The sequence below is a fragment of the Squalius cephalus genome, assembly GCF_949319135.1.
Source record: "Squalius cephalus genome assembly, chromosome: 18".
Lineage (NCBI taxonomy): Eukaryota > Metazoa > Chordata > Actinopteri > Cypriniformes > Leuciscidae > Squalius > Squalius cephalus.
Genome location: NC_137139.1, coordinates 28,036,496 through 28,050,629, shown reverse-complemented (window position 1 = coordinate 28,050,629; position 14,134 = coordinate 28,036,496). Strand labels below are relative to the sequence as shown.

The following is a 14,134-nucleotide window of genomic DNA, read 5'->3' as shown; positions in this document are numbered from 1 at the left end:
ACACATTCACACTTTTATCTCACTTTATTGTTTGCATATAGTTACACATTTCATAATGTCATATTTTTCAATATATCAAAAGTGGCAATTCCTTATATATTATTAAATATATTGTAATATATTAATACAATATATTATGAATATTCAACAAAGCCTTTTAAAAATGTTATTGGCTATTGGTTGTTAATCATAGGCCTATCAGGAAATTTATTTTTGCGTATAGCTAAGGGGCAGCTTTAGTCCATTTTCTCACATTAATATGATACTTTCCAAGACAAAAACACTGTATGATAAAATAAATAATAGGCTACTGTTGCAATTAATGTTTAGAGCATGTAATATACGCAAATATGTCAGGTGCTTCGTAATCACATCAAGAATCAACGATTTGTTCGAAAGAACCGATTCGCGGAATTGAGTAGGACTTCCAGTCACTGGAATGAAAACTCAAATCGGAGGGCGATTTTTCATGATTGAAGGGGGAACTCGAGGCGTTTGGAGACCAGAATAGAGACTTAGAGGTGGACTTTTGACTCTGGCCAGTAAGCAACTACCCAAAACCTGCATAACAACGCCTGAAATGTCACTCAGAGGACTGTTTGAATTACTCATATAGCAATGCCCTGACAACCACCCATGCCATCTTTGATGCATCTTTTGCACAGGTAGGCCTAAGCACTATTCACATTTTTCCTAAAAGCTGTCGAAATCAGTAAATGAGTATATTTATTTTTTGTCAGTCAAATACACTCTGAGGGCTCTATCTTACACCCGGCGGGCCGGCGCTATGCAGCGCGAAGTGTTTTTTGCTAGTTTCAGTCCGACGCAGTTATCATTTTCACGTCCTGCCCCACGTTGTTTATGCATTTGCGCCCATAGGCATGCTGGTCTGAAAACGAGGTGTGTTCTGGCGCATTGTTGGCACGTTGCTAATTTTAAGGCAACAGAAATAGACTTTTGAAAATTCATTATGCTGTTTGATGCCTCTAGTGGCGCAGGAATCTTACATTTTAAGAATTTAAGGAACTTTTTTTTTTTCTTTTTTTTTTGAGTTACTGACTTTATCGAATGTCATGAATATGTGTGGGTAAAATGTCATTAGGCCTATATTTTTGCCCATATCACCCTTGCCCCGAATAATACATGCATACAAAAATGTTTCTTACTCTCCAAGTGACAGTGATAGAAAGTAGGACATGATGAAAGCACAGACATATGCTATATTCTGCTATAGGCTATGTTGTTACCTTGGAAACAAGCATATGGATTGCTGTTTGAGTATACATGTGCATGAATCTGTCTTGGCACAAAAGCTCCAGCACTCAAAACATTTACTCTTTTTTTTTTTTTATGATAATTAAACTGAATAAAAAACATTATATGTATCTACTTGGCTGATATAACAAGATATTATGCCCTGATACAGCATACACAGTCATTCTTAGTAAGCAAAATCTGCTCTAGGCTCACAGAAATGCACAGTCACCATAGCTCAATATGCACAAGGCAATATTTGAATGATGACATTTGTATGCCCATATGGCTGTATTTTTGCTGCCAACAGCAGCATCTGCTCTTTCTTGTTGCTTTTGCTAATTCATCGCTTTCTATCGTCTATTTCAGTGGTGCATGTATATGGTTTGATAGTAGTTTTCACATTCAATTTCATGCATTTGAGTTTCTAAATGAGATTCTGCAAAGAGTCAGTTTTTATATTAACATATGCATTTATTTTTCTCTGTATCCGTTTTTTTTTTTTTTTTCATAGTTCTTGCACACGTTATAATTTTTGCAATGGGCTCCTTTTCAAGGGCCCACAACTACTGGCACATATATTGATACAACAAAATCATTGTGAGGTACATTGATCAGACATTATTTTGTGCACTTTTTTTCTCAATGCATTGTGGAAATGAGAAAACACAGCGTTCTGAACAAATTACCCAGAATACAATCTAAAATATTGAAAATTAAGCGATATTGTAACACTTTCCAATACTGAAGGATCAACATAAATAATGAAACAACTGACAAGAAATAATAATAATATAAAAAACACATGTACAGCAGTAAATGCTCTCTAAAGGGTATGTTTAAATTGTGTTTTTGTTTTTAATCCCTTTGTATGGTGTCACCAACATATGGCACTGATTCACTTAGCGAATAAAATAAGCTCTGTTTTGACAATGAAAAACTGCTGACAATATAAAAATACATGGCATCGTAGTTCATTAAATAAATCCACAATTTATATATATTTATATATATATATAAAATAGCATATTGAAATATATAAAAATATGCCTAACAACTTCTCAAAAAAGGTAACAGCCATCAGCATTCAAGAATATTCCACCTCATGACACAACCAACCACAATAAACTCACTTATGTACAAATAATCCACGATGTGTGTTTGCAGTCAGTGTCGTATGAATGAAAAAGGAGTACTTTCCGAATGTGCACATTATGATAGTGTTTAGATGTCGATTACATGACAAAGTGTACAGGTCCTCAAGGAAAGTATTCAAGGAAATTTAGTAATACTCCAGAATAAATTAGACGAGAAGGTGTATTCCGTTTTCTTAAGTATAGTTTAGTCAGTGTATCGTTGGAGAAGGGGAGAGGGGACGGTTTTAACAGTATAACAGCCCATTGAGAAGCAAACATAGCACACACACACACACACACGCACACACACACACAAGAAGTTCTACTGTAGGGCAAGGAATTAAAGATCTCTCTGTAAGAGCTGACCTATCTCGACTTAAGCTCATGTGGTGTAGTGGTCATTATTTCTGTGTTCTGATGCTGATGCTCATGATGGTCGAGTTTATGGCAGTGAACGTGCTCTGGACGTTCTGAGTTAGGGCCCGTTCCCATGTGAAGTGGTTTATCCCTGGTGTGTCCTGGTCAGGCAGTGTCTTGCACCGAGCTGAAGTCATCCCCTCTCCCTGTACCCCTCCTCTTCCTCCAGGCTCAGAGCTGTGGGGCCGTCGCTCCCCTCACTCTCCGTCACATGGTAAAATGCCATCCTCCCCGGCACGTGACGGCACGGTGGTGCCCTGCTCGTCCACGCACCAGCAGTGCCCGCGCTGCATGCCCTTAGAGGACCGACACTGCAAGACCACAGGAGATTGTTCTGTTCTGATTTGTCATTTTTCTGTGCTTTACTACCCTTTTATCAGCCTCCAATTTTGTCACACTGACATTCGCAATACAAAGCGTCTCATAACAGTGACCTTCAGATATCTAAAAATCACATGATCAAAAAAGTAGTACTAATAATGATAATTATGCTTAAGATTTATACAAAATGGTATATATTACCACTAGTGAATGAAAAAATTAATAGTTATGGTTAAACTTTTTATAATTTTATATATGACCACTAGCGAATAAAACAAATAGTTAGGGTTAAACTTTATACAAAATTGCATATGACCAGTAGTGAATAAAAAAAAAAAGTTATGGTTAAACTTTAAACAAAATGATATATAGCCACTAGTGAATGAAAACTATGGTTCAACTTCTTAAAAAAAATTAAATATGGCCACTAGTGGATGAAAATAAATGTAATCAAATGTTATACTAAACAATTAATCTCAACAAACATAGGAGACGTGACAGTCTTAATTCTTCACTGAGTCTCTTAGGATGTACAAAATTCATATAATAAATATATTTAGCTTCACAAAAGTCTTATTAATACCCTTCAGATTTCAAAACCTCCTCCTCAGTTCATTTATTAAAACTAAAGCGGCAAAACCAGCTTCTGAACTCGCGCAAGGTCAAACAATACCAGCCTAATTTATTCAACCAATACCTGCTTTTTCCTGTAGAACCCACGTGTGTCACAGTTCGGGATGTAGATGTCACGATCAGACTGGAAAATGGTGAGCTCAAGACCTCGCAAGACAGTGTTGAGCAGCTTACGACATGGAGCCTGGTGAGGAAATGTTGAAAACTACATATTGGAATACCGCATATACCTTTGAATTTGTATTATGGATAATTCTAAGAGACATTTTGATCATTCCATTCTATTTTGGCAATTTTTTTTTTTCCATAACACAACCCAGAGGTACACAAAAGAGTTTGGTGTAATAAAATCATAAAATAAGATTTGGATTTTCAGGATTACAGAATGTTTTAAAACCATTTAAGTTCCATTTAAATTATACAGCCACAATCTGACCTGTCTTGCTCATTTATACATTTTTAAATGCAATATTGCAATGCTTAGAATGAGTTATTAAATGTTTTTATCAGAATGTTTTGAGCATAATTCATATAAAACAAAATTAATAATAAAACACAATTAACCCTATTCCAGTATGGTATTTTTTAATTGTATTTTTTGTTGTTCTTTTTCATGCTCAATTGAGATAGTAAGCATTAATTATAGAAGTCAAAAACCAAAGGATAGACTCACCTTTTCTATTTCACCACCGTGTGAAGGATGTGACCCTGTGAGAAAAAGGGACATCAGTACTGAAAAATGACTGCATTTTTGAGAGAAAGACAGTGCTTTGACTGAATTAATATATTTGGCTGTACTTTTTAGAATATATGTTGCTTGATTCAGGTTACTTGAAATATAAACCCCCCACATTTTATATCCTCAAATCATTCCCATGAATTGACAATATAGTTCTCTCTTAAATTGTAATGACCTAAAGTAAACAGTAGATGGAGACATAAAATTAAACTGTCAGAATGTGGGTGACACTCACATATACTCAAGATCACACACACACACACACTACTCTCGCTCTTCATCTCCTCTGTTGCTCTTCTCAATAGTTCTGATGCCCATATGCATGACATACGTGCACAATTGCAAATACACACAGACACACATCTGTACTTGCACACTAGCCTTGCACATTCATACCCATGACCATAATTACAAGTGATCTTCATCGTGCACATTTATGATGTGTGAAAGCCTCAAATCACAGAAATGCCTTTACACCCTTCAGGAATTTACAGCCATCACATGCAAACCAGCAGCTATTCCCGGCACTTTATGCACATGTCCTTGGTTCAGTTACAGTTTTGTCATCCTACCAAGCCTCTGATATGGACACTGCAGCACAGCGGCTTGCAGCACATCCGTGGAACCTGAAATGCATCCTCGAGCTATCTTGCTTTGGCACTTAAAGCAGATTACCGTTCACCGCATGCGGCACGGCGCTGAAAAAGAGCACGCCGGGAACGCGGAGGAAGGAACCGCAAAGGCATCCGTTGGCTGAAACTCTTACCTGTGGGGCGGGGCTTCTCGGTGGGACTCATCCTGCTCTGTTTGGCGCAGAAGCCTCTGCCCTGCAGCAGAGCCTGAAGGGGGCTGTGTTCACGTGGAGGGGGCACGCAGCGAAGCCCCCTGGCGCAGCTCAGGGTGTACACCCCACAGGGCTCCCCCGACGCCAACACGGTCGCGCTGGCCGCCCCGGCCGGGTCCCTGGAGGCCCGGCCCGCGCCCGAGGAGTGCCCGTCTTTACAGGTCAGGCAGTTTTTGTGGGGGCCCAAGCGACCCGCCAGGGACCAGGACCCACAGTGGACGATCAGCAACAGGACAACGGGTGTCAAGTTGGATAGGAAAGACATCTTGCGTCTGGGTCTCAGGTTCTCCATGCTCGGTTCTGTCGTACGTGGCTGATGCTATTTCTGGAAGTCTGTTTCTTTTTCTTCCCCTCTCTGTTTCTTTGCTCGCTTTTCAGCTTTGCTTGGTGAGGCTGCAAGCCGGGAGTCCCCTGCAGTGCCAGAGGATACAAACCGAGAACGAGTGAGAAACGGCAAGCAGCGGCTTTTAAAGATCTGAAAGGCGGTGATAGAGAGCGAGAGGGAGAGAGCACAGTTATGACACCTTCAGGGGCTGGGACTGAGAGAGAGAGAGAGAGAGAGAGAGAGAGAGAGAGAGAGAATGTGTAAGGGGGGGGGGGGTGGAAAGAAAGAGAGAGAGAGAGATTATTTTTCCTTTTAGAAATCATCAAGCACTGATCCAGCTTTCCCTCACCCATTATTGTATCTGGAAACATTCCTTTGCCCAGGATACTTACTCTGGCTATGATGGTTACTTTTTCTGCATCATCTGTGAAAATCCTAGAGCATTCTAGTAATCTTTTCCATGGTAACAATGAAGATTCCATTTTTCTGGTGATTACATGCGACTACGGTCATTTGCTCGTGGGAGAGTCGCTCCATTAACCCTGTTGCTTGTAAGAATGCTAAAAAGCTCAGCCACTTCTTAGAAGTCAAGCTTTTTAATGTAGCATCGTAGTATTAGTAACTTTTTGGATGGTTTTATGATATTTCAGATGCAGAAAAAGGTCTTTTTAAAGTCGTGATGAAACTGAATTAGCAACAGGTCTTTTCTTCCATATTGCGCCGTATTATCGTAATGAAGGGCGTGGACTTGGTTCAATGAATGGGTTGTTGGCTTGTGATGAATGTGATCTTGCTGGGGCGGGTTTTATTCAGAGTAAATGATTGGCATACATCACCAGAGAGAAATCTACCGTTTTTACTGGAAGGTTATAACATTTTGATTAAACATTGCATGGCCAAAAAGTCAAAAAAAAAAAAAAAAGAAACATTTTCATGGATCAAACGTTCACAATTTGCTTGTTAAGTCTGACACCGTTTCCAGGTCCAAACTCTCTATCAGGTGCCAAAAGCAAAGAACAAACAGAGCTAATATACACTCACGGTGTGCTTACTGAAAAATCTCAATGCCGAAATGTCACATGTCCTTTGTTTCATCTGAAATGAATGGACGCGTGAGCCTGGAGACAGTAGTACAAGTTTTTAAAACTTGTGATATGAATAAATAGTGAATAAACAGCTGTTGAGATTGTATTCTCAACTGAAACTAGTAGAGGCTTGGACCTGGAAACAGTATTCCTTATGTCATGACTTAGCAAGCGGATAAGATCAGTAACATGCATTTAGAAAATATATCGAATTTTAATTTTACGCAACTTTAAGTGAATGTGAACTCAGAAAGGCACCTGCGTTGACCTAATTGAATGAGCACCTGCATTGCATCGAGAACGTTGCCTTATGATGGAGCGATTCAACCAAGGGAGATTCTGCCACTTAATAGTTTATTTTGGAGAAGGGACCATCTGGATAAATGGGGCAGTGTTTTCACTGGAATGTACAAAAGACGGTAAATGCCAGCAACTAATAATGCAATCCATCAGCACTCAACCAGATAAATCTGATCTCTTTGGAGGACTTCAAAAAGTTTTAGTCGTCCTTTGGCCCAGATACCGTTAATCGAGAGTTTATGAGTTGTCTTTTAGTGCAAAGATGTCACAGAGTGCTTTCGTAGAAGACGATAAAAATTCCATACAGTTGCCAAGGGGCTTTATACTAACTATTTATACCATCAGGATACACCAAAGAGATGTGTCTGATGGGGTCTCTACATGCGAATGGCTGCTTTTAGGTCACACCCAACTGCAGGGGTCCCATAAGGACAGAGCTGTGTTTATTTGTTGTTGTCATGAAGCATGATGGAAGTTAAGATATCAAAGATGGGCTGGGATGAGTGCAGAAGGCAAACAGGATTTAGATGATTATCTTATGGTATTGACATGTGTGGTCATAGTTCTTTTTAAAACAAACATGTTTGCCTTCAGAGTGTTTGTACTGTGGAATAGTTCTCTTTATCGGTTACGAATAACATTGAACAGTCCCGATATGACAGGCCTACTAGTTATTCAACTTCTGCAAATCACAAAAGCTTGGAGCATTCCTTGTTTGGATTGATGTCGACTGGCTGATGTTCTCTTATTAGAGTTGACTACTCTTGGCAAAGAATGCAAAAATCACCTGCCGTCTGACATTCCCATCCGCACCACAGCACGGCCCGTTCTTTGTTTCCACATGTTCTGGCCGGAGAATGTTCCAAGATGTGTGCCAAACCGATGGGGTCTCTCCATTTCCAAATTCACCAGATTACACGGTTTTCCTCCTCATCTCTGTCTACAAGTCAGACTTAGCTACAGTTGATGCTTCCAATGCAGTGTTTCTTTTTCAACCTTGCTGCATCAGTTTGTCAGCATTTTCTCAATGTAACTTATACCAAAAATAAGATGCATGCATCATCCTGTCTTGCTGGTGTTATGCTCCATACGCTAGCCTTACAGTATTCTACTGCAGTCATTATGAGTCATGATTATAAGGTGCCCTTAGATTGTGCCAAATGTTCTGTAACCCACTTTTCAACTATTTGAGGTGATGAAATGCCAGACCGTTATAGTGGACTGGAAACAGGTATTTATAGTGAATAGAAAATGGAAATAGTTGTGTCAACACTTCATAATGCTACCTCATTACGCTGCTCTCTGGAATACTTGATTCTGATTGGTCAATCACTGTATTCAATGGTCAAATATCTAAGAATAATGACACTACTCCAGGATGGATGTCTCTCTGATGTCTCTATAAGTAAAATAATCAAATAAATTCAACTCAAATCAGTGTTTTCTGTCTATTTATTTTGTTAATTAGCTGTGAAATTATGTACAGTCTGGTTTTAATTTAACAAATGTGATTGTGGCAGTGTATTTTAAACGCTGATTATTTGCGATAATGAACATCTGACTGTATATTTTCCCTTACATATTGCCACAATCACAGTCTTTTAAATAAAAAATAGCATGATTCTGTGATGATACCGTACTGTGTTATGTGAGTTGTGCTGTGCTCATTCCTCGGCATTTCTTGAAGCCCAGCTTAAAAAAAAACAGTCCGACACTCTGCGAAGTTTCTCATTGGCTAAGCGCCTGTCAATCAACTCTGTGACGCATTTCATTGGTGCGCTGCGTTCATTCCTCCACTGACGCCATCCAGGAAGAATCGCTCTCACTTCTGCGAAGTTTGTCAGGTAGCTTAGCTAATGGAGTCGATAGCTAAAAGTAAACACAAGTGGCCTTAGAATGTTATAACGTCTTACCTACTGATGTACATAAGGTACGTATGTGACGCCATCATATTTAGATACATTACTCTTTATAGACTGTGGGCATGTAGCGGTTATTGTATTTTTATTTCGAGAAGGCCTCAAAGTAGCTAATAATTTGTTAGCTATGCAAGGTGATTAGCAGTGATTGAAACTGTCCTGCTACAGCTAGTGAGCGATTGCATCTCTCGTTTAGTAATTATTTCGTTTCTGTATTTTCTTTAAACATATAAATATACTTTTAATAGTATGCGGTTATAATAGAAGGTATATAATACTTTATTTCATCATTTATGTAACGTTAGTCAGTCTTTACATGTTTAAATACTTTGTATTTGGTATTTTCCCTGTAGTTTTCTGTCTAACTTGACTGTAAACTGATTATGAAAAACTAATAATATCTGTGATCTGTTGTTAAATGACAAGACAATTAACGACAGTCTAGAATTTTCCTCTGTCATGTCCTGGATGCATGAATGACAGCTGACACGTTAAATGATCTATTGAGGCCTTTGAGACTCTTAGATAACTTCTCATAGAAGGAATTTATTGCATGCTCATAAAGATCAAATATGAAAATGAGGCCCTACAATAAAAAAATGTTTGTGTGTGACTGATGTAACAGTTGACTTGTTAGATGATAAAGTATTTTGTGCTTCGTGATGTGGCCATTTTTTTAAACCATTGCATTCTCCAGAATAGGCATTCACAATATTTATTTATTTTTTTGTCAGTTCAGGGGTGCAAAAGTTCCTGCAGGGCCACTGTACTGTAGACTTAAGCTATGTTGGAAATTATGTGACTGTAAATAAAGTGAACCTAATGTACATTGTGTTCCTAAATGCACTTGCAACACATACAGGGAACAACACACACACGACCCATTTGATGATAGCGATTTCACTTATTTTCCGATTAACTGTGCAACCCTATTTGTTCACTTTAATTTTATATTCCATTGAATTAGTTTCATATTTTTATATTTAATAACCTCCTGTGGTTTCCTCACAAACCCAAGAACCTTGCTCTAAAGGTTAAAAAACTAAAAATGAAAACATAACCATGTGGAGGGGTTGAAAAAGGAGTACAAGTCATATCAAATGTGCACAGGCATTAACGCAGTTTGTGAACAGCAAGTCCATTATTACTTATTCTTCTCATGTCTTGAATGAATTGCATATCTCAGATCCTCAATCTAAAACCTTTAAACCTTATGCCATCTGTTCTCTGCTCCATAGCCCTCTGAGATGGATGACATCAATTTACACTACAGATTTCTGAACTGGCGCCGCAGGATCAGAGAAATCAGGGAAGTCCGCGCTGTTCGTTATCAAGAGCGATCCAAACGAATGTTGAAGAATGGAGACACGCTAAGGTAGGTTTGCCCAGCACTTGACCCTTTCCCTGTTCTTTTTTCCACTTTGTTTTTTAAATCAGCTCCCGGCCTGGACTTCATGTGTTGACCCCCCTAGTTTGTATGGAAAAATTCTGCACTGCTTTTCATTTATCCTTATTTATTTGTTTATTTTGAATTGCACAACCATCCACCCACATCGATATCAGTGAGCTGGGCCTGCGAGCGCAAAGCACTGGGAGTGCGTGTATTTGAGCCATAAGTCTGTACTAAAGACGTAATCAGCCTTGACCTCACTTATTGAAACAATTATAATTTCTGAGAAAGTCAGTGGCTACTTGTTTTTATTTGATCAGAAAAAAAGATGAAAAGCAAACTCGATCCATCGGAAAAATAAATAGTTCTCCCACATGTGATGTTGTAATTCCTTTTTTTTATATTGGAAGTCTCCAGCTTCTTAAGAATTAATTCATATCACTGTTTGTCCAGTTTGAGGAGTCAAACAGTGCAAAACATGTGTTCAGTGACTTTAAACGAACAGTTCACCCAAAAATATTAAGGGGTTTGTTAGCCTAGATTTTTAAAACATTTTTTTTTTAAAGAATTTCCTTGAGCTCAACAAGGCTGCATTTCTTTGATCAGAAATACAGTAAAAGAAGCAATATTGTGAAATATTATTACAATTTAAAATAACTGTTTTATATTAAAATGAAAAATGTAATTTTTCTAGTGATTCATTTTTTGCATCATTACTCCAGTCTCACATGATCCTTCAGAATCATTCTAATATGATGATTTGCTGCTCAAGAAACATTCTTTATTATTATCAATGTTCAGTGTTCAGTGATCAATTATGCTGCATAATATTTTTTTTTAAAACCCTGATAGGCTTTTTTTTTTAAGATTTCTTGATCAATAAAAAATGTAAAAGAACAGCATATAATTGAAATATAATGATATTTTGTGTGACCATCTGGTTATTGCTCTATTGCAGGACGTATATGTGATTTTGCAAGATAAAATCTGGGACACGCATGAGAGAGATACATTTGCTAATATTATACCATGTAAATATTTATTTTACATTCTTTGGAAAGCCTATTTGCTATTACATTGGATGATAACGTGTTTGCGAGATGATCAGATTCTTATTTCACAATACGAGTCATTTGAAATATCTGTGAAATTTCACAATAATCGATACTTCAGCAAAAGGTCCTCAAAAATCATTACATAAGACAAGTAAACAGTCATCAGTATAATAAGAACAAAGAAACTAATTACAAACAAAAAAGACAAATAAATACAACAGAATGAAAATACAAATTAAATAAAGTTTTACAGGAAGATACTAACAGTGGTATTCAAATAAGTAAAAATGTAATAATCATATGTAAAATAACACTGCATAGTCTCACTGTACAAATATACTGTAGATTAATCATTATTAAAGCTACTTAAAGGGCACCTATTATGCCCCTTTTCACAAGATGTAAAATGTCTCTGATATCCCCAAAGTGTGTATGTGAAGTTTTAGCTCAAAATACCCAACAGATCTTTTTTTACAGCATGTTTAAATTGTCACTTCGGCTCAGAAAAACACACCGTTTTAGTGTGTATCCCTTTAAATGCAAATGAGCTGTTGCTGCCTGCCCAGAGGGCGGAGTCGTCAGGACAATCTCATCTCACAGAATAATAATATCAAAACAGAAACTCAGTAGCGGTTAGGGACGCTCCGATCCGATATTTGTATCGGGTATCGGCTCCGATATGGAATAAAATTGTAGATCAGGTATACATATCCATACATACGGCATACAGCTTACAAAGCAGTCGGCTCTCTAAACGCTCTCGTGTTAATTCTATTCTGTTTGCAAGTGTGTGACATCACGTGCTAGCAAAATGCGCAGCAAGCCGGCATCAGGTAAACAGTTTCCACTTCAAACAAGCTAACGTGCATGGAGCATACCTGTCAACACTCCCGTTTTCCCCAGGAGCCAAAATGTACGTTTTGTCGAATATCCTAATAAGAGCAGACTGAGCAGTCTTAAATGAGTTAAATAAAGTCTTAAATGAACGTAAAGAGTTGTGAGAGAATGAGGCGCGTGTGAGATCCGTGTTTCTGTCAGCAGCGGCTGCTCTTAAAGGGACAGCAGCCAATAATGCTGTCTGTCAGTTAAGTTAATCATAGACCAAAGGGAACAGAGAAAATGACTCACTCACTGCTCTTGACTAAAGAACTTTTGTAACATTAATAAGGAGTAACCTATATATAATTTAAAATGTATGCAGTGCAAACTGTTTGATAATTTTATTCAATTTCTGTATATTTCCTACCTGTTAGACAAATATTTAAAATATACTGTCTTTGTTTCTACATTCATTTGGAGATTAACTGTGAAATTATCACATTATAAAATATATTAAAAACGTAATTCTTTTTTTAATGGTGATTAATCACAGGGAAAAAAAGTGATTAATCTAGTTAATTTTTGCAATCGATAAAAATAAATAAAAAAGAAACATGAACAAGTCTTATCCATGTTTCCTTTTCTTTTTATTGAATATCTTGTATTTATTTATGTTAATATCTGCACAATTAATGTGTATTTAGCCTGCTTCTGCCATCCAGCACACCCCATAAAGTTAAGAAAGTAATGTTTAAGTCAAGACAGGTATATAGTTTAGTTTAATTACGGTTATAACGTATTTGTCATCTGCTTTTATCCAAAATTAATACAAGCCTGCTGTAGTGGACCCCGTCCGAATGATGACCAAAAATATACTGATGAGTTTAATGAAGTTTATTGTACATCACACAAGATGAAGCGTTAGTTTTACTCCAGAAAATCACTGTAAGAGCTGAATAAACACAGTATAAGAAGTGCGCATTAAAGTCTTATCCATAAAATTTAAAATTAGGCTGCTTATTAGGCTTCTTACTCAACTTTGTGATTTTAGGTGCGTACCCGAAGCCCGTTTGATGATCCGCGTTCGACTCCGACTGGGAGCACGCACACAGAAAGCCGCCTGGGGAACAGTGTCTCTTTTGCGGCTTAATGCGCTTTTAATAACACTGTTTAATATTAAACGTCCTGATGTTTAGCAACAGTAGACTGAATTTTACAACACTCACTTATTTGGCTGATTTGAATGTTAAGTTTGGCCTTTAAGGGAGAAAATGTGGAATGTGGCAGTGGAACAATAATCGTTTTACCTTGATTATCTTGTTTTCATAATCGTTGTAAGCCAAAATCAAAAATCAGTTACGATTAATCACACAGCCCTACATTGTAATTTACTCTCCAGGACCTATTCAGCCTGCTAAATATAATAAACTGAGTAACAGGCTAGTTGGTAAAAATCAAGTAGCGGTTTATTATCCTTTATCATTAAATGCATTTTACTGGATTCATTGCATCCTGAACTTGTATTCTTTGTTGAAACTGGCAGGTTTGATCAGGATGTTCTTATCCAGTATGTGTCTAGATGAAGTCGTGGCTGGTGTAGCTGTATTTAACATCTTTTGATGAGGTCCAAACTGATTTATTTGCTCCGTCCACGCAGTCGTCATCGGCGGAAAAAATCCCTCTCTTTGATTGCGTTGGTTGGTTATTTTAAACAGCAGTCTAATTTTTTATTATCACATTTCTTTTTGTGGTATTGTAACAATACAGACATAATTGAAATGCTTACATTATCCCACTGCTTACGTCTTGCTAAGCTCCCAAGAGGTCAGGTGACAGGGACAGGTGGTCACCTTAATATTATTTAGATTTAAATTAAAGGGTAACTCTCGTCAAAATG

At 37.6% G+C, this 14,134-nt stretch overlaps 2 protein-coding genes across 2 annotated transcripts in view; one reads left to right on the top strand and one right to left on the bottom strand.

Annotated features, from left to right (window-relative positions):
- Positions 1-1,675: 1,675 nt before the first annotated feature.
- igfbp6b (insulin-like growth factor binding protein 6b) lies at positions 1,676-5,869 on the bottom strand. Its single transcript, XM_079850425.1, has 4 exons — positions 5,267-5,869; positions 4,435-4,469; positions 3,826-3,945; positions 1,676-3,118 (listed from the first exon to the last, which is right to left on the bottom strand). The coding sequence occupies exons 1-4, from the start codon at positions 5,634-5,636 to the stop codon at positions 3,005-3,007; spliced, it is 639 nt and encodes a 212-aa protein (XP_079706551.1). The 5' UTR covers positions 5,637-5,869; the 3' UTR covers positions 1,676-3,004.
- A 2,982-nt stretch (positions 5,870-8,851) lies between these two features.
- The window catches only part of spryd3 (SPRY domain containing 3), a 45,975-nt gene continuing 40,692 nt past the window's right edge, over positions 8,852-14,134 (top strand). The window contains exons 1-2 of the mRNA XM_079850395.1: positions 8,852-8,984; positions 10,212-10,348. Of these exons, the coding sequence (XP_079706521.1) occupies positions 10,221-10,348 (128 nt within the window). The 5' untranslated portion in view covers positions 8,852-8,984; positions 10,212-10,220. The remainder of the gene's footprint in view (positions 8,985-10,211; positions 10,349-14,134) is intronic.